The sequence below is a fragment of the Onychostoma macrolepis genome, chromosome 17 (assembly GCF_012432095.1).
Source record: "Onychostoma macrolepis isolate SWU-2019 chromosome 17, ASM1243209v1, whole genome shotgun sequence".
Taxonomy (NCBI): domain Eukaryota; kingdom Metazoa; phylum Chordata; class Actinopteri; order Cypriniformes; family Cyprinidae; genus Onychostoma; species Onychostoma macrolepis.
In genome coordinates this window covers 14,942,042-14,967,946 of record NC_081171.1, presented here as the reverse complement: position 1 = coordinate 14,967,946, position 25,905 = coordinate 14,942,042, and the positions used below count along the sequence as shown (strand labels likewise).

Genomic DNA, 25,905 nt, shown 5'->3' with positions numbered 1-25,905 from the left:
ATTGGTATTTCACTTATTGTTGTCTGTGTATCATGTGTCAAGGACCATATCTGTATTATTTAGGAGCTATATATGTACAGTACAGACTCAGCGTCTGCTTGTGCAAGTCACGATAACAACAGGCGGTCAAATTAATTATTAGTGGTCTCGACAGCCGGTGAAAACATATCCTCATATTGAACACGGATATTATAATGACCATTTTGACAGTAATTTTGATACTGCTATATGAAGGATAGCAGTTGCATCCAATAAAATGTTTGAGTTAGACAGATGTTTCTAGTTACAAACGTACAAAACGAGTCAATTCATGAGGTAAAAATGAATGTGTCAAAGATAATCCATAATGCATTCTGATGTGATACACCAGGTCACACGTCAACCATCCCTGCTGTCAATCTTCCGCGAGCTCGAATGCCATTGGCTGATTATGAGTTAACCTGACTATCATTGGTCATTCCACACTGTCACTTGTCTTTTTGATAGCATACGACGAATTTACTGTTTATATGAAAAACGCATTTCTAATTGAGATTAACAGTATTCCATTATTGTATTAAAGTGTATGTGCCTCGGATTTAAAAGTGGATGGCCTCTTGCCCAGGCATCGATTTCGAATCAGTTGCAAAGATAACTGGTAAGTCATCTATAAAACTTACACTATCATGCATGCGATTATATTTGACTCTGATGGACTTGCTTTGAAATCTACGTCAAATAGAAGTGGCAGAATTAATAGGCTAGCATAGATGTTTGCTACAATTATGTTGCCAATGTCATCTTGATAGTTTAAGCATGCTAATGCTTACGGTTTGTTATGAAATATAGCAGCAGCGATGTTTTTTCCCAGAAAATATCAGTTATATGTACATTATTCACTTTTATCGCTATGAATATACATTCAGCACCACGCATGTTTGCATTCGCTCCAGGTTAGCGAACACAACACTTTCTATTTTAGAGACACGCTTATAATGAGATTACACCCATAATGTACACACACTGTACTCGTGTAACAGCCACTAGATGGCGCTGTAACACACAGCGAGAGATATGAGTGTGAAAGTTCAAGCACATGTTCAGATGTTAAAGAGATTGTGCATCAAGTCACTCTCATGTCGTTCTCAAACATTATGACTTTCTTTCTTTCTCTGTTGAAAACAACATGAGGCAAGATATTCACGCTGCTAGTTTTATAAATGAAAGTGAATAATGACCAGATGTTAAGCACCTTAAAAGGAAAAATAGTACATTGGTCAAAGCTTGGAAGTTTAATAAAGTTTTTTTTTTTTTTTTTTTTTCATACGTTAGATTGTGTCCACTCTTTAAAAAATAAAAAAATAATGACTATCATACATTTTTACCATGATTTATCGGAAACACCCACTAAAATGTCATTCAGAGTAACAATAGTTCATATTGTCAGACATAGTAGACCAAGAAGCTTTAGATGGCATTAAAAGACTGTATTTAATGATCACAGTGCAGCCCCTCAAATCTAATTAATTTTAATTTTCCATTATCCTCCAAACCACTAGGTTTTACCCATTTGTCAGCAAGAAGTTTTTAATCATTGAAAATATTATAAAATTTATTTTGTGGGTCTTCAACCCACATGTGACTTGTGTGCTTGAAATTAAAAGATATAGAACAGTCTTTTCCACTATCAACAAGTAAACGATACTGTAATATTTTTTATTAGATTATGTATTATTTGTTATTATTTTCCTATGCCTATTTTCAAAATGCATTTCTTTAGAAAATAAGACAATAATGTAGTCATATTTTTGTATATAGTTAATTTATTACCACAAACTGTTGTTTGGCTCATATTGCTATTAATAATCATCTTCCTGTCAGATTATTAGTCATCAGATCTTTAGTAAACACTGCTAGTGTATTGATGTTTCAGGTCATGAACAATAGCACACAAGTCACATGGAATACTTTTATGGTGTTTTTATGGCATTTTCTCTTTTTTAAGTTTTACCCAGTGCTCGAATTGAATCAAGTCTTATGGGGGATCCCCACCTTTTATATATTTCTAATAAGAAAAAATTATATTCATTTGATCATAATATCCATATACCATTTATTAAAACATGCATACATAAAACAAAAGGCTTTTGTGTTGATCGGGAACAGTAGATAGAATTGATGGATGTATAAATAAAAAAATTAAAAAAAACAGTAGAAGATAATCAGATGGACTCCAAACTAAAGGCTGTGAATGTCAGATTTCACAGATGTCACAGTTCCAGCCTTTCTGAGCAATGAACAACCCTTTTGTTTCACATAAATAACAATTTATTCACAACCGTATCCGTATACGTTATCCTAACTGCGTGAATTGAATCAGATTTGTCTTTGTTATCTTTACTGAAATAAAAATATCTGGGGGCTATTTTTTTTACTTTTTCTGGGGGGGGGACTAGTTTGTTTTTAACTGTATATCCTTGATTGCCTTAACATTTCAACTGGATTGTGTCATTTGTTCTAATGCTGTCTTCTGGTGGGTCAGTGGAATGATGCGCGAGGGTGGGAAATTGTGGAGCAATAGCTCAGAGGGTCACAGCAGTGATCCTGAAGAGGATGATGAAGAAGAGATGGCGTTCGGCGAGACTGAGGAAGACTCTGAAGAGATGATGGACTTGAGTGATCTACCTACTGCTCTGTTTGCCTGCAGCGTGCATGAGGCTGTGTTCGAGGAGGACAGGCAGAGGGTAAGAACTAATATTTTAAAAATCTCTTTCTGTTCCCAGTTGCATAGTTAAAAATGATTAGCACTCACATCTGTTTATACAACAATTACCATTTACTTGAAAAGTGTTTTTTGGCCATACTTTGAAAGTTATTGTAGTTTTGGACCTCACTGAAATTGTACAGGCAAAAACAGTCCCTACAATGGAAGAAAATTCATACGGGTTTGGAACAATGTTCATTTTTGAGTGAACTATTCCTTTAAGGGTCTATCTGAGCTTGAGATGAGGCATTGTGGGATAAAAGGCTTTCTCTTCCACACAACACACTCAGTTCCTCAGGCTTTGAGTGCTTGCTAGGTCTCTTTATCTTTTTCAGCAAACTCTAGTTTTCCAAATCGGGCATGTTCAAACCTAATGGAGGTCCTGTGAGCAGTACATTTTAACCTACATTCTGAAGACAGCACTTTAAGGCCTCGAGGACAACATCTGACGTTCACACTGCATTGCCTCAGCGATCATGGAATATTTTTGCTGGCTGTTGAAGCTGTAACCTCTTACCTGAGGAGTCACATGGATTGAGAAGAGCTTTTACTTCCCCTGTGCTAGAAGAGATAAGCGGAGATGTGATTTCTCTGCAGAGAGAGAAACTCAGTTACTCAGGTCACTGGCTGAAAATAGAGCGTACCTGCTTCCTTCTGAAATCTTCTTGTGCTTCTCTGAAAACATTAGACCTGAATACGTAATTGTTGTGTTGGGAACACAAATGAATATCTTGTTCGTGTACACACTCAGCAGTAGAACTAAAACCTGTTTTCTTATAATCTTGCCCCATGCTGAAGCTTGCTTCTAGCTCATGTTCACATCCAGACTTCGAAAATGGCACATTTGAAATCATTTTTTGCAACAATGTAAAGGTCTTTTTTAATTAAATGATCAATTTTTTAATCTCTGACTCCAGACTTTTAAATGGTAGCATAAGTAAAACCTAAAAATGACCATTAGCATATATTCTGTTTAGATTCCTGTTAGGTTGCCACACAAACCTCCTTGCAACATTCTTGGAACGTTAGTACAGGTTACAAATATAGATTCCATATACTTACTCCATATACCAAACAGGAACCTTATACCTAACATGTTTTCCAGGTAGATTTAATGGTCTTTTTTCACAGCCATACATTTGTTAAGTTCATATGTTTTCATAATACGATTAGTTTTTTGCTTTCCAGAATAATTCAATTTTGAGTGACATGATCACTTTGTAAGTTCAGCGGGCTGGTAATATTGCTTCATGCTACTATGCATTCGTGACCTATTAATGAGTACAGCTGAGGCTTGGAAAACATTGCCGAGTGTTTGCTATCAGTACCAACAAGAGCATGACTTACATCTCTGTTATTGTGTGTGTGAATGTTGGTGCAATTTGTGTGTTTGAATAGTGTTTTGGGTCATTATCCTGAGGGTAAAAAAGATGGATATAACAGTGAGGGCTAGAGGTTACCCATAATGCCTTTCACTCTGTGACCCTGCGTACTGCCCTGTCTTGTATTAATGAGTGCAGTTTTCCAGAGCAGCCATGAATGTACTGCTGTGAGTGACAGTGAAATGGTATTTTGACAGTCACTTTGTAACATTTATCTTGAGACGGCTATTAAAAATCACAATTTTGTCCTGTCAAAACACCACAGAGTTCAAGTGAATGTATTGTACGCATCCCTGAGGACTAAAAAGAGTTCTGTTTCTCTCTGTTTGAAAAACACAGAAATGCTCTTTAGTTTTTGCTCTTGAGATACACTGAGTGTGATTTGTGTCTTTGGGTAGCGCTGGGAGCATCTTTGCGGGCAAACAGCTGGCCTTTATTTCTGCTTCAGAAACTATAGCTCTCACAGCCATACCCCCCCAACCCTGAAAATCTCATTTACTTTGTGTGAGTGGCATGAGAGAATCTCTCTTTCCCTCCTTGCCTTTCGCTCTCTCTCACACACACACACACACACACACACACACACACACGCACACACAAATACACACTTCATAAGTCTTTCATTTGGTTGCGTCTGGCAGTCTGGCGTTGGTGTTTCATTAAGACTGTTGACCTGCTTTGGTGGCACGTGCCTCGACCCCTCCTCCCCACTCTGTTCACTGAGCTGTATCAGGGTCAAAGTCCTGCCTGCCTGCCCCAGCGCTGAGACTCTTCAAATAGAAGTCAAAACAGTGGATCTGAGCCATGTATCCTTAGATTAGAGTCTATAAATAGTCCCTTTATAAACTCACCCAAGAGATCAGGCTGTTGGGAATGATGGATTTGATGTGTGATACGTAAAGTATAGTTTACATTCAGCAGTCATACAAAATCACCCTGGGGTTTGTGATTATCTTATGTTCACCAGGGCTGCATTTAAAATACAGTAAAAGCAATTATATTGTAAAATATTATTGCATTTGAAAATAACTGATTTCTATTTTAATATATTTTAAAATTTAATTTACCAATACTGAATTTTCAGCAGGCATTACTCCAGTCTTTGGTGTCACATGAATCTTCAGAAATCATTCTGATTTGCTGCTCAGGAAACATTTCTTATGATTATCAATGTTGAAAACAGTTGTGCTGCTTAATATTTTTGGTGGAAACCAGGATACATTTGTTTAAGGATTCTTTCTGTAAATATACAGCTACTAATACGATATTCGACCCAGTGTTTGTTTCATGTTAGAAAACACATTTTTGCTTTTGTTATGCATGTTGTCTTTTTCTTTTTTTTAGCATGTTAATAGTTTTACGTATTGTTGGGCCATTGCACTTCACTTTGATTTTAACAACATTTTTGTTAATTTTGTACAATAAACAGTTTTGGGTCAGTACTTGATGTCCAATGTAAAATCTAGGTCCTGAAGCAAAGCCACTTCCTTAAATGACACATCCACGCATTATTTATTATATAATAAGGTCATAAATAGATATACTGCATTGCTCATTTCAGTGCTGTGGTGAGCAGTCCATAGACCTGCTGCTGACCCGTGGATGAAAAAGAATCGCAAAGAGGATAATGAGAATATTATGCTGTTGTTATTCAGGACAGGATGTAGCTCATTTACATAGGTGACATTTTGGTGTTGTGTATAAACAAGTTCCACAGGGAAAAACAGAAACTGCAATAGATCTAACTCAGTGATTGCTAGAAATGCGCAATACCATAGCTCTGCAGTGCACTGGAAATACTGTAAACTGATTTGTTTTGTATCCTTTTTTACCTTTATTTTCTACATGCTGTTTTTTAAAATTATTATTATTATTCTTTTCAATTATCTTTTTCACTTGATATCTCAGCTTGTCTGTCATATTAACTACCTGACTTGCGGCTTTCCTTTATCTCTGTCTCTTCTGTATCCCATATCTGCTGCATCACCTTCTACTCCTCTGTAGTTGCCTGCACTCTCCTGCACCTGAACTCTCTCTCTCTCATGTCTTTCTGAATCTCTCTCTCTCTTTCTTCTCTTTGTGATATAAATAGCTTGCCCTAGTTTGTGATAGCTGCAGTGGTGCCAGGGGCTGGTACGGCATGGTTGGTACGTACATGAGCGAGGTAGACTGGCAGTCTGTACACATGCACATTTGTAAGTCATGGTGATGGTGCAGTGTCTCTGCAGTGCTGTGTGCATGTGTATCTGTGTGTAATGAAACTGACCCTGTTAAGCATTGTCTCTTGCACAGATTGTCCTCCAGAATCCTTCTTCACTGTACTTTCATCATGTTTTGTTTGAAATACAAGTGTGACTTTATTTTGATTGGTGTGATTGAATAATAACAATGGTTGAAATAGTGTTTTGTGTCTGAATGCAAATTATGGTGCACAAATTTAAAGGGACACTGTAAAAAAAAAATCTATAGAAAAGGGAAAAGGTACTAGTAATTTTCTGCCAGGCCATTATCTGTTTTGGATATTTCTTTTAAAACACAAAACAATGCAATGTCAAAAATTAATGCATAAAATAACATACACTGGGCCTTATTTTTACTGACTTTTCTAGAGTGGACATTCCATTGGAAACAGCTTACTGTAAAAGAAAAAAAAAGTATACAATTAACATGAAGTAATGAAAGAATACCTATAAAATCCGTTTATAATTGAATCAAAGTTAATCACAAATAGCATTTCCACAAGCTGAGGGAATACTAGTATATAAAAGCTGCACGGTGCATGCACACACCTTTTTTTATGATATAAACTCCTAAAGTAAATTGAAATTGCTCCGTCATTACACAACGTTTGCATTTTCTTAGCATAATTAACAAGCAGGCGTACTGTTGCAATTATTCCCTCTGAAAGGATGCAACTTCACAAGCATATGAACAAAACTTACTTTTGTGGTAACTTAAACCTTTGAAACGCTATTAGAGATATTATCACAGAATTAACTGATTTACAATGTTCAAGAATCCCCAGCCTTTTGTTTTGACTTCCTTAAGAGATCATGCCATGAATAGGTGTATCAGTTCCCCACCCGTAATTCATTTATTTATTTATTTAAGTTCTATGTGGTCCTTCTGGCAGCATTCTGAGGTAATTTTATAAATTGGGAATTTATGACATATGCTTCCCCTCTTTTACTACAAGTTTAGTTGTCACCTGGAACTGTTTCCTGTACTGTTAGTAAATCAGAGGAACAGGACAACAATGACGGCATCGTTTGTTGGCAGAACCGAACCGTTCTGCGGCGTTCTGCGCTCACTTCTCTGAGGAGCGCGTGCACATCAGAATAGACAATCAAACGAAGAAGGCGGTGACGTCAATGTGGCGGCTGAGCGCTCTGATTGGTCAATGCGGATGAAGCCTTCAAGCGCTCACAGAGCAGCATCTCAGTCAGAGACAGCCGGAGAGTTTGAGTCAGTCACCTCACCAACACACAAAAGACTTTCGGTCTCAGAGAGCCGCACAGATACAGAGAGACGAGCAAGCAAGAAAAGAAGCATAGGGAATAAAAGACCAAATTTCTTTATTTATCTGTTTACAAGCTGCAAAAGAGGGAATGCCATCGATAAACATGAAATTGGAGATGTTGACGCTCATCGCCTGCGATGTAGACACGGAGGTGTTTACGTCCGACAAAATGCAGGTACTGCAAGTTTATCTATAAACAAATTAAAAAAAATAAATAGTAAATGCATGCGGTGCTTATGAACGGTCTGTGTCTGTGCGCGAGGAGCGCTTTCACTGCATGCGCGCGGTCTGTGTGACGTTGCACGCCGCCAGTTCATTGTTTCTCATCGCTGGAATTTTCTCAATGAATCCGCAGTTCACATTAACATTCTGCTGCATGCGCACCGATGGCGTCAATGCTCTGAACGACCTCGATGCGGAGCAGCTCCAGACGGGCTGCGCCACCCGTTTGAATGGGATGAGGCAGTTGGTGTGCACACTTAAGTTGCATTACATTAAGGGATAGTTAAAACCATAAATTACAGTTCTGTATTCATTTAATCACCTTCATGTTGTTCCAAACCCTGTATGACTTTCTTTTTATTTCTGTGGAGCAGAATGAGAGCCACTTTCATTGTGTGCCGAAAAACTATTAGCCCATGACATTATTCTTAACATTTGCCTTTTCATTTTTGTGTGATCTATACCCTTAAAAACGATTATTTTATAATCTGCTGAGATCTGTTGTAGACGCAATTGCCCCTGCATACACATACTCACCTTTGCCTTTTGCAGGTATGTCAGGTAGAACTGCACGCATCCACCAGTCATACTGCGATAATCAATGATAAAGCTTATTTTACCTTGTAATTGGTGATGCCGCTTTATTTTAAATTGCGTTGAATATTTGTTAGAATTCCTCATTTGAAATTAGTCCAAAAGTAGGGCACCCAGACACACACTTTATGCGTTCTAGCATGAGCCAGTGCAGTTTTCTGCAGTGATGCAGTGTTGAACATGCACAGATGCATTTTTATGTCGGGATTCATAGATTTAATATTTAGAATTATATTATTATATATTTCTAGCAATAAAACAGTTTTTCTGTTACACCTTTAAACATTTGCCTCACTTAAACAAGCTAAAAAATACACAAGTTTTTGCATGGAAATGATGTTTGTGACAGTTGCTCAAACGAGTGTCACAAGAAACAGGTGATACTAAAATTAAAAGAAAAAAGTGCCAATAAGCATGTGGTGTCAAAGTGTCAATGTAGTTTATGTGTTTTCCATGTTTGGTCAGTGTTTCTGTGCCGTAAACTGCAAATAGAGAGGCAGGCTGTCCGACAGACAGGTGTTTTCTGTGTGGCTACTGCAGACTGCAGTGGCTCTGCTTTGCCTGCAGTGTCCTGCTCTGAGCGAGGATTGACAGGAGAGAAAGAAAGACAATTTAAGATTTATGAAGGAAGTCAGTGTCTGAAAATGTCAGTATGTGTGTGTATTGCTTCTAATCTGGGTTTTTGGCTCGGTTTGAGGACACAGGAGATTATAAAATGCAGCACGTGGGCTACAGTCACTGATTACACTGATCTCTGCACAACAGCTTGGTTTTGTTTTTTACTTTTTCTTTTTTATCCGCCGCTTAAGGGTTTATTCATTTACTCTCTGCTCTGATTTTCTCACTGCAGGGAGCACTGAAAATTCACTAGTTGTGTGTGTCTGTATTAATAAATCGATAAGGCAGCGCATAATGAGTCATCTGAAGTTTTAACTGGTTTCATTAATGGATGAATTAAGGAATTAGAAATTATTTTCTGATAGAGTTCATGTTGCGTTTACATTAGATATTATGTATTATGTAGATAGATAGGAACTTTTCATCAACATTTGTCAGATTTGTTAGTGGAGCAACTGGGATCCGAGCGCACTCACTGGAACAGGTGTGGCCTACAGTGTGCGTGTGTGTTCAATGGAAAATGATGTGCTATGGAAAATATGCAGACATCAGCACATTCAATCTGAAGGTTATGGGCAGGACTCTCAGCGTTCACGCATAAGCACACACATGCACATCCCCTCTAAATGGTTAACACATTGATGGCATGTTTGTTGAGGCCATAAACACATGACTTTTAAAGTTTGACTGGATTTTGGTGTGTTTGTATTTTACTTCGCACTGATTCTCATAAGACGGAGTGAATGTCCATCAGGCATGATCAGTAGGCTCAATGTCCATAGCAGCTGTCAGATCTTGCCACCATTCAGTGCACTTTATTTGTTTATACTGGCTTTTTAATTGATCTGTTTGTTATTGAATGGTGGTTATGTGATGGTCCGTGATCTAGGTTACACAGGATCTTATGACACAGGAATTTAAGAGTTGTGGAGTGACAGTTCTACTCCACTTGCCTTTGAGAGACTTTTCTTACAATTAGTGTGCTGTAAATCCCTTTGCAAGAAAGTCAAAGAACAGTTAGTGATGGTCAGTCTTTCAGCTGATGAGCCTTTTCAGCTTTGAATAAAAATGTTTATATTAGCTGGAATAATTGGTCCAGTCACAAGCAGAAGATCTAGAAAGAGAGATCTCTCTAATACCTAGAGAAAAGGCGGGGATACAGCTATCCTGATATCATAATGAAGAAAAAAATTGACTGATTAAAGAATGAAATTCTTGAAAAGAAATGGTTATGAAAAATAAATACACATTTATTGCATAATAAGTGTACTACAATACATTTACATATTTATGTTTAAAAATACCCTGTAATTGTACTATTAGTATACTAAACTGGTGTACTTAAAGTCTGCTAAATTGGAACAACTAATTTTCAATGCACTTTACTCGTGCAGAAGTAGTGCTGAAGTCCAAATAAAGATATACTTAAGTATATTTGATTGTGCTAAAGTGGAACTATTGCAAGTATACTTAAAGTACACTTCAAATATATCGCATTTAAAAAACACTATTATTCAGAGATCATACAATCCTCATTAATAGTGACATTAAACCACATTTTAGGCTTAATATTAAGAAATGTGCATTGTGCACAAGTAGTACTCCAAATAAAGTTTAATTATAATTTTTTTTATCAGTAAGTCTCAAGCGATATGTTAGTAGATTTGAACTATACTTGGTATGAAATAAATGTGTTTTATTTAGATTATCTTTACTAGGATAAGTAGTTTGGTATATTTTTTGTATGTGTGTGTATGTGTAGAAATAATAAAAGGAACTGTAAAACAATTAAAACAGTTAAAATATTTGAAACGTAAAAACATAAAACTAGGTCAATATGTTTTTATATTATATTATAGGTTTTAATTTATCAGATAATTTGACCTTTTTATATTTTTATAAGAAGGCAAGGTTAATTCAGGTTGTGACGTCATGTGTGACCCTCCAAAAATTGACCAGTATTTATGAATGAATAATTCATGATAACTGTAAAAAAAAAAAAAAAAATCAACACTGAAAATTTTGAAAATAATGATTAAGATGCATACACTCAAATGAGTTTATTCAAGGGATAGGAAATAGGAACATTTTTCAGAGATTTTGATTTTGGACAAACTATAGTCAAATGCTAATATTCTCATATGCTGGATAAATGCCGATTTATCGACACTGCAGATATCTCTGTCTAGAGTAGATGTCACAACAAATGGCACATTAGCTACAACAGTGAGTGACAGGTAAAACTGAAGGCAGCATAGGACTGAAGCATACCTGGATCAGGTTCTACTCAGGTAAGTAACAGGATCTGAGCTTTGGCAGGCGAGGAGGCTAAAGCCTGCAGCCTGAGATATAGGCCTGCAACAGCCATGCTAGGACTGTATGTCTCTCTCTCACTCTTTCTCTCTCTCTTCACTCATCTTAGATGGACTGATAGATGGATGAAACAGAAAGATGGATGGAGGAGGGAGGTTAGATACATCTGTAACCCAAGAGCATAGGCAGAGCTCAGATGTCACTCTGAAAGGTTAAAGGCATTCGTAGGTAATGATGACGTTAGACAAAAGGCTGCTGGCCACCCACTTGTGTCTGTTTTCCTGTGAGTCGGGTTACCAGCACTTCAAACAACCTTCCTGAATCCTCAGAGCTTGTGGATGATAGAACCAGGAATAAACATCTACTGATGTGACAACCGCGTTGAATTATGTAACTTTTTGGTTAGAGAATTAAAGCTACATTCTGTAGGGTGGCACACAGTGTAATTGAATCTTGTACCAGAGTCTTTAAGTTTTGTTCTAAGTGTTGCTTAGATCAGGATATCCTGATATCCATTTAAAAAACATTAATAATTTTACAAAAAAAAAAATTCAAGTAAATGCTGTTCTTCTGAATCTAATATTTATCAAGAATCCTTAAAAAATAGCACCACAACTGTTGTCAACTATAAAATGAATAAAAATGGTATAATATTTAACATAAAATTAATAATATTTATAAAATGTATATATATATATATATATATATATATATATATAAACAATACTGTGAAAACATACATTTTATAAATGTAATAAATATAATAAATTATTTAGATATACATTTTATATTAAAATGCATTTTAGCATCATAGCATCTCTGAAACAGTGAGGCTTGTAAGATGCTCCTGGTCAGCATTTGTGAGAACCTACCAACAGCATGTGTAGGGCTCATCGATAGTAGAAGGTCTATGGAGACACTTTTAATGGTGGACCTGTGAAGGTGCAGACTGGTCAGAATGCCCACGATGGCCTCTGTCCACAGACAGAAGCTCCTAGAATGGGCACACAAGCAACAGAACTGGAGCAGTGGAAGAAGGATGTCTGGTCTGATGAGTCCCCTTTTCTTTTACATTGTGTATACTTGGATGTAATGGCACCAGGATACACTACAGGAAGATGACAAGCTGGTGAAGGGATTGTGATGATCTGGCCCATGTTCTAATTGGAAACCCTGTTTCTGGCCATTCATGTGGACATCAGATTGACACAAGCCACCTACCTCATCTTCATCACAGACCAGGTACACCGTTTATTACAATGGTATTCCCTGATGGCAGTAGTCTCTTTCAGTAATTTTTCAGGAATAGTTTAAAGAAACATAGTGAGGAGTTCAAGGTGTTGTCCTGATCTGCTGTTGTCTGATGTGCTGGACCAACCAGTCCAATCCATGGTGGCTCAACCTCCCAGCTTAAAGCTGCAGTCCGTAACTTTTTGTGTTCAAAATTTATATAATAAGCGAGTACACCATTAATCCATTTTCCAAACCGTGTTTTTGGCTTGTCCTGAATCACTACAGTACACCTATAATAAGTGTTTATATTCTGACTATTTTAGACTGGTTCAGGTAGGTACTGCTGCGGAGTAGCCCAGTACCTTCATGATTCATCATAGACATAAACAAAGAGAAGTAGCTCCAGCGCACGCAGTTCTGTCTATTAACCGCTAGAGCGCCAAAAGTTACGGACTGCAGGTTTAAAGGGATAGTTCACTATCATTAATTACTCACCCTCATGTTGTTCCAAACCTGTAAGACCTTCATTCATCTTCGGAACACAAATTAAGATGTTTTTGATGAAATCCAAGAGCTTTCTGACCCTGCATAGACAGATAATGGCGGAGGACGGTGACGTGGAAGAGAAGAATTGATGAATAAAGGCATTATTTTTGTTTTTTTTGCACGCAAAAAGTATTTTCGTAGCTTTGTAAAATTACGGTCGAACCACTGATGTCACATGGACTGTTTTATCGATGTCCTTAGTACTGTTCTGTGCCTGGGAACATTTCAGTTGCATTACTGTCTTGTCAGAAAGCTCTTGGATTTCATCAAAATATTTTAATTTGTGTTCTGAAGATGAACAAAGATCTTACGGGTTTGGAACGACATGAGGGTGAGTAATTATTGACAGAATTTTCATTTTTGGGTGAACTATCCCTTTAAGAACATGAAGGATATGCTGTTAACGTCAGATACCACAAGACACCTTTAGGGGGCTTGTAGAGTCCATGACTTGGCATGTCAGTGCTGTTTTGGCAGCGCAAGGACGATCACCACAAAAATAAGGGCTTGACGAGCTTTTCATGTCAGAGCACCCCTATCAGATACCATTCTATAAATATCTTAATTGAATTCCATACTGAAGTATGCACTGAACATAGTAAGAAATCTGTCTGTTTAGTCAACAGAGGCTTTTCCAGATATCAGAAATTCCCATAACGGCATGGAATTCTGGAATGGATATTACTGGGCCATCTCTGAGCTCTGGAAAATCCCCCGGGGCTTTTTCATCAGGTCTGTCAATTGGATTTGTTCCCTACCATTGATTCTAGTATAAAAACCACAACAGACTTGAGTGATGGCACCAATTCCACCAGAGCCAATCAGGGTGACAGCATTTGTTGTTGTGGTTTAACTCTGTGCTGAATCTGATAACGCTGAGGGAAAACAGGGCCCTCTGCATATACAGCACTTGTGATGAATCGCTTCTGCCATTTACAGAGATTTCCTTTCACAGAAGGTCAGGGATCAGCTTCTTTTGTGCAAAACTGTTTTGTGCCTGGCGAGTTGGCACCTAGGCTGCTTGGATGAATGACTCATGTGTGACATTATGATAACATTTAGATTTTGTGTTCTGGGTTGGTCCTCCTGTTTTCAGCCTCAGTTTTGGACAAAGACTTGATTTAAGGCAGCAAACGTTCACTCATTATTTACTGACAGGCCGAACAATGAGCAACTGAATTACAGGAAACCAGATGTGATATGGTCTTTATGGGGACATGTAATAAAATTTGTGAGTTTTGAGAATATGTTTTTGTCTATATTTAGGAATTTGTAGTTGTAATACAGTGTTTCTTTGAATCTTCTCCAGTCTGTATCACCCAAGGGCTTCTTGATTGGCGGCTATTCGTCAGGGTTGTGTAACATCAGCACGGTAATTAAAAACATCTCCCACTCGTTTAACGGATTAATCTTCTTAATTATTTATGGTTCTATTCTCAGCCCAAAATCATGCTAGCGTCCCAGTGCACCATATGCCCCAGATTCTTGGGTCATACTCGCTTTTTAATGGCTTTCTGTATTGAGTACTTGTGTGGAGCTTGTCCTAAAGTCACTTTCTGAGGAGACTATAGTATGAGGACAAGAAGATAAGTATACTCTGAGCCGTGTAGTGTATGGGACTGGTGATCAAATACTCATGATATATTCACAATAATTTACCTGACGATATTTATTTGGACAGCATTGCAAATGTGCAGTCTTTTAACTAGTATTTGTAATAAAATCTTAATAAAATGTTGCTGCTTATCATCATGTATTACTATATGGGTGAAAATATTATGTATTTGTATTAAAATCTTTATAAAATGTTGCTGTTTATCATTATGTATTACTATATGGGTGAAAATATTATGTATTTGTAGTAAAATCTTTATAAAATGTTACTGTTTATCATTATGTACTACTATATGGGTGAAAATATAATTATTCTTGTTCATTTAGTATAAAACAGTATGGAAAACATGGCCTAATTTTTGAATCCACTTTGCAACAGTGGCTGTTTGGCTGAAAAAAAATGCTTTCTCTGTTTAGAACAGAAATCACAGTTACCATCTCAGTAGTTACATTATTAATATTCAGTGCTAAAACTATACTTGAGTACAACACTTCATAATATATTTATAAAGGTTTTGAGAATTATAAAGATAGTAGGACTGAACTCATTGGTACATCGGACAATACACGTCAGTTGCATTACAGTTTTTCACGCATATGTTGTATCTGAAACTACTCAATTGTTCACTGTTTCACCATTCATTAGTGAATGCAACACAAGCAGAAATAAGTGAATGCAGTCATCTAGACACAACTGTACTTCGCGTTTGACAGACAGAAAAAAATGTAATGTGTTTTGGAAACAATTCAATAGATTACAGTCAGATGCACCACACGTATTGTACTCTGTCTCAAACGATTCTCTCAGTCTAATTCTCTGTGAGTTTCTCTGGCACTTCTTTTTAGAGGCTTTTTACTTCTAAGAGGCTTTTAGAGGCTTTTTATTTAGAGTGTTACCTCTCTAAATCTCTCTGTGAATCTCTCTACCTCTCCATGACTCTTTGTCTGATTCTTTTTGTTTTGGGAATTTCTGTCCCAAGTCTGTTTAAATCCCATAATCATGTGCATTCCATCTTTCTGAAGTACTTTTTACAGAGTTCATAGATGGACAGTCCTGGACTAATGCTTGACTGAAGAATTTTAATGCTTGACCTCACTAGCCAATCGTGTTTCCACAGAGGAAAAGAAGACTCTCCAAATATTTCATCAACAATGTCTACAGGATAGTGATAAAAAAAATCAACCTAATGAAGTACTTTTTTTAATATGTAACTCTCGCGTTTTCTGCTCTGTAGGGGTCTGAATGTCTGCAAGGTTTTTTCCAGATTGTGCATGGTTTTCCATCAGTAGTTGTAAATATTTCTCTCTGCCCTCCATTAAAGCTGACCACAATGATCTCATGTGTCGCCACCTGTTTATGCTTTCCAGGCAGGTAAAAGGTGTATAATACATGTGATTGGCAGAGGTGTGAAGTGAGCCAACACACACACCTGTGCTGTTGCATAATGGAGTTACACAGGCCTTACATCACACCAGTGTCCTGAACACTTATCTGCGATGCTGCTTTGAAAAGGGGCCTGTTTCCTGCCTGTGAAATGTTGGTATCAGGTTAAATAACCAGCTTTTGTTTACTGGATGCTGATGTGATCTTTGAAGTTTCGCTGTAGTGTCTGTCCAGCAACACATTGAGAGAGAAAACCTCAGCTCTTCTCTTTTGATGCTGGGCCATCGTAATAGATTCAGTCATGTATATTTATGTATTTTATACATAATTTCTTAAAGAAATTGCATTAGGGATGCACAACATATCAATACCATACAAAAGAAGTAAAATCTTTAAAAACAAGTAGTTAATTAATTCGTAATTAAATCGATTAATTATTTAATCAATTCTGCTAAATATAATTTTTTGTTGTTGTAAAATTCAAAATAATTATCTATTGTTCATACTGTAGCTTTTACTGATTATTTTTCATTTCTTTTGTCAAAGTAGTATATAATTTTAATATCAACCATCGTATGAAAATAAGTATCTTCTTAAATGTATTGGCCAGAATTGTAATATTATGCACCGATACGATTCATTTTGTTTATTTCAATTCATTTATGCATGTATGCATTCATATTTTACAGTTCATACAATGTAGAAGCAGGTCATCATGGTATGTATCCTTATGTCTATGTATCTGATTTTAGTGTCACTAAACTAAAACTACTTTGCACAGGTCAGCGTGTTAATCTTTAATATGTTTCATTCTTCATTAAAGGAATAGTTCATCCAGAAACGAAGTCATTTATTCACCCTCATGTTGTTCCAAACCTGTATACTGGCATCTTTAGTGACCTAAAGGGGCTGCCAAGCTCTAAAAAGGTATAAAAGGACACAATAACATTAATCCATACACTACATTCTGCCTTCTTAGCTAGCTTAACCAATGAAATATCCATAATAAACAAGTTTCACTACATTTTATGCAGATTGACAAGCTTAATCAGATGAGATTTACTGGTGAACAGCATGGCGATACTAGCATTAAAATCATGGTTTATTTTACATACCACACACACTCTCCCTTACACACACAAACACACAAAGAGCTGGCGTGTCATGAAGGCGGATGTCCACTCCTTCCACCCGGGTAGTGTGTAAGTCTACACCGCTTGCAGGAAACACTCAGCGCTGCACATGAATTAGTGATTGGCACATCCCCTCTTGTTACACAGTGTCTGAGTTCAAAACAAACCCTCTCTATGTGTGGGAACAGAAACACTTAAATGCAAACACAAACATGCTGCATATGGACAGCAAAAATGATTATTATTCTTATAATTTAAATATTAAATTTATTCAAATTATAGTTTTATTCATAGAAATTAAAAGGTATAGAGCAATGATACAAATTTATATCAAAACATGTCAAACAGCATGCTTATATCTAAAACAACAGTTAATTGACCTAGTCAGTATTGTGAATATGGACATTGTGTGGGCTAAATCTAGAAGTTGTTCTAGTGTCCTTGAATGAACCTTTTGTTTTATTTTCTTCCTGTCACCATTCTCTCTATACTTGCTCCATCAGCACAATAAAGGTCACTCTTCATATTTCACCTGCCCCCTTCTGTTCAAAACCGTCCAAATCAGCACTGATGGGTCCTGTACTGTACTTCTAGGGCACAGGAGAGCACGATGCTAGTTTTATAATAAGGCAAAAGCTAAAAACATCAGCAGAATCGTGAAATTACACACTGCAAAGGTTTACAGTAGACATGAAGTTATGTAATTGAGAACGGTTCTGAATTGTGTTTTGTTTGAATTCTCCTCAGGAGCGGTTTGAGGCTCTGTTCAGGATCTATGATGATCAGACGTCCTTCCAGATGTTCAAGAGTTTCAGAAGAGTTCGGATCAGCTTTAGCACTCCAGAGGCTGCTGCACGCGCACGCATCGAGCTCCATGAATCCGATTTCAACGGCACGAAACTAAAACTGTACTTCGCACAGGTCAGTGCTTTAATCTTTATTATGTTTCATTCTTTATTAAAGGAATAGTTCATACTGTTTCATTCTTTATTAAAGGAATAGTTCATACAGAAATGAAAATTCTGTCATCATTTATTCACCCTCATGTTGTTCCAAACCTGTATGCAAGAGCTGTCAAACTCCAAAACGGCACAAAAGAACGTCATAAAATGAGTTCATGTGACTTAGACACTATATTCAAATGCTATAAAGATATATTTCCAAACAGACTGAAATATGCAATTCTGTTCAAAAGTTGAATTTTTGAAAGAAGGTTGAATGTATTTGATCAAAAATACAGCAAGAAAAGTGATACTGTGAAATTAAAATTTTTCTTAAATTTCTTCGTTAATATATTTTAAAATGTTATTTATTACTGCAGTCTTCAGTGTAACAGGATCCTTCAGAAATTACAATATGCTGTTTGAATTACGAACATGCTGATTTGATGCTCAAGAAACATTTCTTCTCATCAGTGTTGAAAACAGTTATTGTTTATGCGGAAACATAACATATTGTACATATTGTAAATGTCTTTAATGTCACTTTTGATAGATTTAATGCATACAATCTAAATAAAAGTATTTCTTTAAAAAAAATTACACGAAACTTATAAACGGCAATGCAAGTCTTTATTCATTCTTATTCATTTATTTAATTTACTGCAAAGGTAGATTTTTTTTTAAATGTTATGTTTATTGGAGCATTTTCAAATTTAACATTTAAAAATACCCAAAAACAAACACATACAAAAAGAAAAAAAAGATAATTATACCATGTTCTTTTACTTAAATTTAGTTTGCTGCTACACCAGATGTAAAGGAAGAAGGGCATAGCAAGTTTATTCCCACGGTAACATTATGAATCAAGCAAGGTTCATAAGGCGTTTGATTCATTTAACACATTGTCTTTGGCAATTATCGGAAGCAACATGAGCTGAGATCTCAAGACTCTCAGTGTAACATTAGCAGGAGACCAGAGGAGAGAACAGGAGAGTTTAGTTCTTCATTTCTCCTCTCAGAGGTCTGTCAGCTGGGGATAGTCAAAGAACACACAGTTCTCAGCACTGTAACACACTCACACTGGAGACTTTTGTGTGTGACTAATCATTATTGCTATTAATTGTGTGAAATCAGACAGACGCAATTATATTTCTAGAATCATTATGTGGTAAATGTGCTCCACGTGTTTTATTCAGAACACAGAAAGAGTGGAAGCACTCCTCAAAATGATTCGGTGTATTTGTGTGCTGCTGTGTGGGAGTGTGGATATGATCTAGGACACCGTGTGTCTTTTGAACAGTGAAAGAATAGCCTGTTTTATTAAGAGAGATGTAACTATGGTGAGAGTATTCCTTCAAATCAATTAGATCTGGGCCTGAACTGTGCTATATTTAGCTTAGAGGATGTATTAAATTTAAAAGGAGAGCCAGAGTAGTTTTTTCTTGTACTGTTTAGCCTTGTTTTGCGCTTTACCACCCCGTCTTTTTTCTCTCTGGCCACAGGTGCAGAATACAGGGGATGACGTGGACAAGACATACCTTGCCCCACCTCAACCTGTCAAGCAGTTCCTCATCTCTCCACCTGCGTCCCCACCTGTGGGATGGAGCCAGAGTGAAGATGCCACACCTGTGATCAACTACGACCTGCTGTGTGCAGTGGCCAAACTGGGACCAGGTACAAAACACACACACAGTCAGCATACAAGCATATGTCACTTACTCCCACACATACAAACAAGCTGTGCTGAGTGTAAGTGTGTGTAACCAACTGGACCAAATGTCTGTGTCCTCACTGACTTTTTTATTTATGATTTTTACAGAACATCCCCATCCCCATCCCCAACATTCAAACCCCTTATAAATGGGTGGGGGGGACGGGGACGGGGACCTGTCATACTTTTTCTTTGTGGAGGAAACATTTGTACATCAAATCACAAGAGCAAGTTACATCAATGTTACATTAACATTATACATTAGTTGGCCAACCCTAAATTACATATCTAAATCATTTGTAATACTTTTCCACCTTTGCAAAAAATATCCATCTTCATTTGTAGACATGCAGTCATTTTTTCCATTATATAAACCTGTTTCAGTCTCTGAGTCCATTGAATCAAACTTGGAGAACCTTCTTTCTTCCAATGTACTGTTATCATTTTCAGGCAATGCTCCCAATAAACACACCACTGGATCTAGAGGTATTTCTACCTCTAGTATCTAGTCTATTTCTTTTTAAAAAAAAATTCCAAAATTCTTGAATCTTTGGGCAATCCCAAAAAATGTCTCCTACGGTCTCCTATTTTACCACATTTTCTCCAACACAATGCTAAAGATGGTTCTTTTGCATATGTAGAAATCACATAAGGTGTATTAAAATATCTACTTTTTACTTGCCAGTCAAATTCTTTCCATAATTAACTATTAATTCCGGCAGACTTTAGTGTTCAAATAATTTTTGGTGCCACATTTCCAGATCCCATTCCTCCATCTTCTTCACCATCTCCTGATATCCCTCTACTGTATTATGAATTAAAATGGCAAGAAGGCTAAAATTATATTACAAGGATGCTGTATTGTAAAAGACAAAATGTATGTTATCAACTAATGTGTTAATGTGTGGTTGGTGATCAAATATTGTGTTTAAAAACTGAATTGTAATAGCTGGCAGCAGTAAACAGAAATGGATTGTTAGTTAGATGTTCCTCTTCATGTGTGCTGTGTCTGCGCCCCCTGCTGGTACAGATCACCACACACACACACACCTTCCTGCCAGACAAACCTCTTATCACCTCTTATTGGTTGGCTCATTACTATAGCAACCCTCATTCTGTTTCTTGGTGTTTGTGCAGTTCTCAATGGTGGTGCTTCTAGTACTTAATCTTGGGGAGGTAAAATATATCTTTTTACTAACAATTGTAATCTTTTAATGGCTTTCAAATCTCATAATTAGTTAGTGAGAAGACATTTATCTGGACGTTTATCTATAAAATGTCCACCCGATGCGGAAAAGATGGCAAAAATTAATTTGTTAACACAAAATGTTTTGAGCTCCATTCTTCATATCTGGATTACTGAGTTTTCTAATTTTAATTGTTGATGATATGACATAATACTCTTACTCTGCTCTTTAGTAAGAGTTGTTGTTATAGCAACAAGCCCATAAAATCAAAGATGCTTAGTAATTAGGCTGTTTATTTAATGTAAACAGGATCAGATCACTAAGGAGGTGAAAGTCTGTTCCAGTAGCTGTTCTTAGAGGAGCGCCATGTTGAACTAGATGAAACTTATTAATAATACATTCATTAGTATTATATAGCCTGAGAAGAGCACCATGTTGAACTAGAGACAAAAATAATTTTGTATTACATTATTATTATTAATCACACACCATTTTGTTAATTTATAGGCACCTGTGGTTTTACGGTTTAATTTACCTCATAATTTACATTAACTGTACAGTTTGTCCAAGCCATGCAAAGAAAGTTTTTGCGATTGTTGTCTGTATATCTATCATAGGTCAACATTTGGTTCAATAGACAATGCAAACATGACAGCTGTAGAATGTCCGGGAATGTATTTGCACTAGACTTTTCATGAAAGTTAAAAATGTCCTACCCACAGAATGGCTTTCTTCAGCGATCAAGACATTCATAGCTAACTTCATGTTTTTTATGATGTCCATTTATTTCAAAAGGTGTTCATCTTTTATCTGTCTCTGTAGGTGAGAAGTACGAGCTGCACGCAGGTACAGAGTCCACTCCTAGCGTGGTGGTCCACGTGTGTGAGAGCGATACTGAGGAAGAGGAAGAAGCCCGGCCAAAAGCCAAGATTGTCCAGACCAGACGCCCCGACGGTGCCCCGAAAGTCTTCAACTAAAACCTTTGGCACACTTCACACGTTTTTCTCTCTCTCTGTGTCTCTTTCTCTCATCCAGGGAAAGGCACGCTTTATTTCAATAACAAAAAAAGCTGAACTAAGAATCGGATGGATGTGTGGAGGGGTGCTCCGTGCACAGGTGACGTGTGGTGTTCTGAACTGGACTCGTGGACTGAACACACTGTCTCACTGCTGCCTCACGGGACAGCCAGGGGGCGATGAGCTTGCGACCCCCCTCTCACAATCATAGCACTCTCATTCCCTCATTTAGAGTCTTTGTACTGTAGCATTGAAGAGCAGTAATTGTATTTAACAGTCGTAGAAGTAGGTTACATGTAAACTTTGTTACTGTTTGTCACTTTGATTGATCATCAAAGAAAATAACGCTTTAAAAAAAAGGAAGCAGACCCATTCTGCTTTCTCCGTTTCTCTCTCGACAGCCGTGTCCGCGTTCATCTCCATATCAGTCAGGTTGGCACACCTGCAGAGGTGGCGCGGCTCGCTGGGATTGTGACCCATGTGTGTATTTATGCCTGTTCATACCATGCTAGAATGAGATGACAAGTTGTTTAATGCAATTGGCAAGAACGAAGGTGTCGATTGAAGTGCTTCTGTCATGTCGGTTATGATGAGAGGGTGTTTACTAAGTTAGATGTGTATTATTCTTACTGTGTATTTGATACCACACATTTTTGCATGCTGACTGGCGTATTTTATACTCTATGTTAAAGCAACCTTAAGCATATCTGATCGCTGTCTTTCAGAGTCATTGGCCTTGGAAAGCGAAGAAACAGTTGCCAGGTGTAAAGTTCCATATTTTGTATTTGTATAGCGCATCATTCACTTGCAGGCCAGATAAACAATTAGGAAAAAGCACATGGTTTGGGTCTTACTTTTACACCGTGATTCTGTACCACTTGCATTGTTTAGCACTGACAATGTTTGGTTTTTCATATCTTCATAGATTTATTGAATATACATTGACATGCTCAAGTTTCAAAATGAAAATCAATGTGCCAGAACTGAGTACTGATAATGATACTGTCATATCAATGTTAATTGTTAAGTTGTGCATTTTGCAATGACAGGTCAAATCATGAAAATTCTGTCATCATTTACTCCAAAGCCGTATGACTTTCTTGCTTCTATGGAACTATCCCAGTTCTTTTGTGTCTCATCTTTTTTTTTTCCAGTTTATAAACCTCCACTGTGGTAATTCATACCAAAAAGGTAAAAATAGATGAAAATGGATGGATGAAAATGTCATTTTAAGATATTTGTTTTAGTAATAATGTACAGTCAGTGAAGTAGAATGTCACGATTGAGGATTTCAGAGAGGCTTGTAAAGATGGCGGTTAAATTAGCCTTATAAAAAGTCACATTTTAGTCAAAAAAAGAAAGAAAATTCAGTGAAGTATTGAGTGATATTCAGTCATATTTTGAAATGCAATGAAAAAGAAATAATGCAAACAAATAACTGTGAAATTCATGTGACTTTAAAATTGCCTTGCTCCCTTGCTTTCAAGTGTTTTGTTTAAAAGCCAATCCTTCAGTGACGAATGACTCCTTTAGCAAACAACTTAATAAAGAAATAAATCTATCAGAATTTAACTTTTTTTGTTATTTTATACTTCTGCATGCTGTGACTTTTCCATAGATGCAGTCTTTCCACTCTGAATGCAGCCCTTTTCTCCTGCCTGTTTCATCCTGTTGTGTTTCAGTCAATACAGGGGTGAGAAACATGGTGAACAAAGCTCTTTGAGTTATTGATAACCAGCATGAACAAATGTTTTGGACTCTTTGAGTTGTGTGTGTGTTAACCTTTAAGACAAAAGGAAGAAGTCAAGTATATGAACACAAGAAGCAAATTTGTACTGAGTTGTAAGATAATCCTATCATTGGCAGCATAATGTATTGATATTTTTTACTGTCTTTAAGGCTGTTGTTGCAGTTGCTTCGTATCAGTAAAATGATCTTGTTCTTTCTTTTCTTTTTATAAGGAAGTCTACAGATAGTCAGTTCTATCACCGTTGCTGTTCTGTTTGGATATAGATACTGTCTAGTACTTTAACTGTAGTTCATAACCCGTGAACATAAAGCAATAATTTACAGTTATATGTCTGTGTCCCGTATGGTATGGAAATTCTTTTTTTTTTTTTTTTTTTTTTTGCAGAGCTCTTCTCTGTCTCTGGCTTGCTTTTGTTTGTGTAAATATGATTGTTATTTGTTTCTCATTGGCATATAAATATATAAATAAATATATAAAAAACTGATTCTTAAAAAAAATATGTTGTGATGTGTTTATTTCACCCAAGTAGTCAAGTACCTCCCAAGGTGACAGAAAAGTGTGCATCTAGATTAAAGTCCATTATGATTCAAAATTGTTTAAGGGTGTGAATAATGTTTTTTGGCACCATATTTTATTAATCATAGATTAATAGGATGTCACCACCGGGAAGGATTTACAAAATCGTGTGTGTGTGTCCTTCTCATTCCATCCGTGTTTGAAGGAGCGGTCATGCGTGGGCAAAAACTTCAATTCTGAATAGACATTGTCCATGTGAAATTTTACAGTTTTTTTGTTGTTGTTTTTTTTTTTACCTCATTAATGCAAAAACAATATCAAATTCAGATCATGCCAGGGTTTATAATTATCTCAGTTGTGCTTATTGTCTGTTTTTGCCTTTTTTAAAAACCAAAAGTAGGTTTAACTGTCACACAATTATCCTACTTTCCATTTTTTCTTTATCTGATAATAAAAGGAGGTTCACCTCCCTGGGACACACCTGATTTTTGTTTTTACCTGTCAATGAGGAGATCCCAGCCCAGTCTCCTGGGATACAAATACTGATACAAAGATACTAATTATACAGGCTCTCACATGTCCTATTGGGAATTATTCTTTGACGGAAATAGTAAGGAGCTTGTGAATCACATCCAGTAGCATCGAACAAGATGTACTACTAGAACTAGATCTGCCTGAATTTGTAACGTTTTTCTCCTTGCATAATGCAAATCGATGTGTATACTGAAAACCTGTTTATAATCACTTAAAAGTAGCAATACAAGGAATCTGATAATATACTGAAGATTGGATCACGTATCACTTATACGGTATAATATTATCGACTTATTCATTTATAAATATCGCATAAAGTGGCCCCAAAAAGTATTTGGACACTTAATTGTAAGTCACACTTAAAATGTATAAATGCGACCCTGGACGACAAAACGGTCCGTGTATCATCTGATCATTCGTTTTTTTATTTAATATTTATAGTAGAAAAATGAGAAAACGGCGCCTATTTTCGTTTTTTCGTTTGTTCAGAGAAGCCAAAAACAAGATTTTGGCTCGATTCTCATTTTTTGGTTCACGGGGTAGAAAACGGATGAGGACTTCTAAATTCGTTTTCCCTTTGTGGGCGGTCATGAGACGCCCTTTGCTGCCGATTGGTCAACCAAATCTGAACCCGTGACGTCATCAGTCTTTCCTCTGTTCCATTCAACAAAATAATAGTCCTCTGCTGCTGTATCAGTATACCGATTCTTAAACTGTACGGGGCAGGTCCTAGATCGGCTTTCTTCTGTGCAAACTAAGCGTTTTACAGAAATATTTATTTCAGAAATTTTAATCAGCACCCAGCCTGTTTTATTTAGCTGTGCAGAGTTAAATCAGTGTGAAGCTGCACTGTGCAGAGTGGATGAGAAGCACAGATAAGAAAAGATAGAAAAAAAACAAAGACACCAACAGGTTTTGCTGTATTGGAAAATATTATATAATCACACC

At 36.7% G+C, this 25,905-nt stretch overlaps 1 protein-coding gene across 3 annotated transcripts; it reads left to right on the top strand.

Annotated features, from left to right (window-relative positions):
- Nucleotides 1–464: 464 nt before the first annotated feature.
- On the top strand, nucleotides 465–23,724 carry rcan3 (regulator of calcineurin 3). 3 transcript variants are annotated; one of them, XM_058749860.1, is made up of 5 exons: nucleotides 465–637; nucleotides 2,522–2,723; nucleotides 18,050–18,223; nucleotides 19,746–19,917; nucleotides 21,964–23,724. In XM_058749860.1, exons 2-5 carry the CDS (start codon nucleotides 2,526–2,528, stop codon nucleotides 22,116–22,118), a joined length of 699 nt encoding a protein of 232 aa, XP_058605843.1. In that variant the 5' UTR covers nucleotides 465–637; nucleotides 2,522–2,525; the 3' UTR covers nucleotides 22,119–23,724. The 3 variants fall into 3 exon arrangements, with proteins under 3 accessions (XP_058605843.1, XP_058605845.1, XP_058605844.1); XM_058749861.1 differs by lacking the exons at nucleotides 465–637; nucleotides 2,522–2,723 and adding exons at nucleotides 13,469–16,887; nucleotides 16,993–17,096; XM_058749862.1 differs by lacking the exons at nucleotides 465–637; nucleotides 2,522–2,723 and adding an exon at nucleotides 7,547–7,820.
- Nucleotides 23,725–25,905: the final 2,181 nt, after the last annotated feature.

Coding starts and splice junctions, on each gene's coding strand:
- rcan3 (XM_058749860.1), top strand. CDS start 2,526: ATGATGCGCGAGGGTGGGAAATTGTGGAGCAATAGCTCAGAGGGTCAC. Junction 2,724..18,049: donor TCGAGGAGGACAGGCAGAGG/GTAAGAACTAAT, acceptor AATTCTCCTCAG/GAGCGGTTTGAGGCTCTGTT. Junction 18,224..19,745: donor TAAAACTGTACTTCGCACAG/GTCAGTGCTTTA, acceptor CTCTGGCCACAG/GTGCAGAATACAGGGGATGA.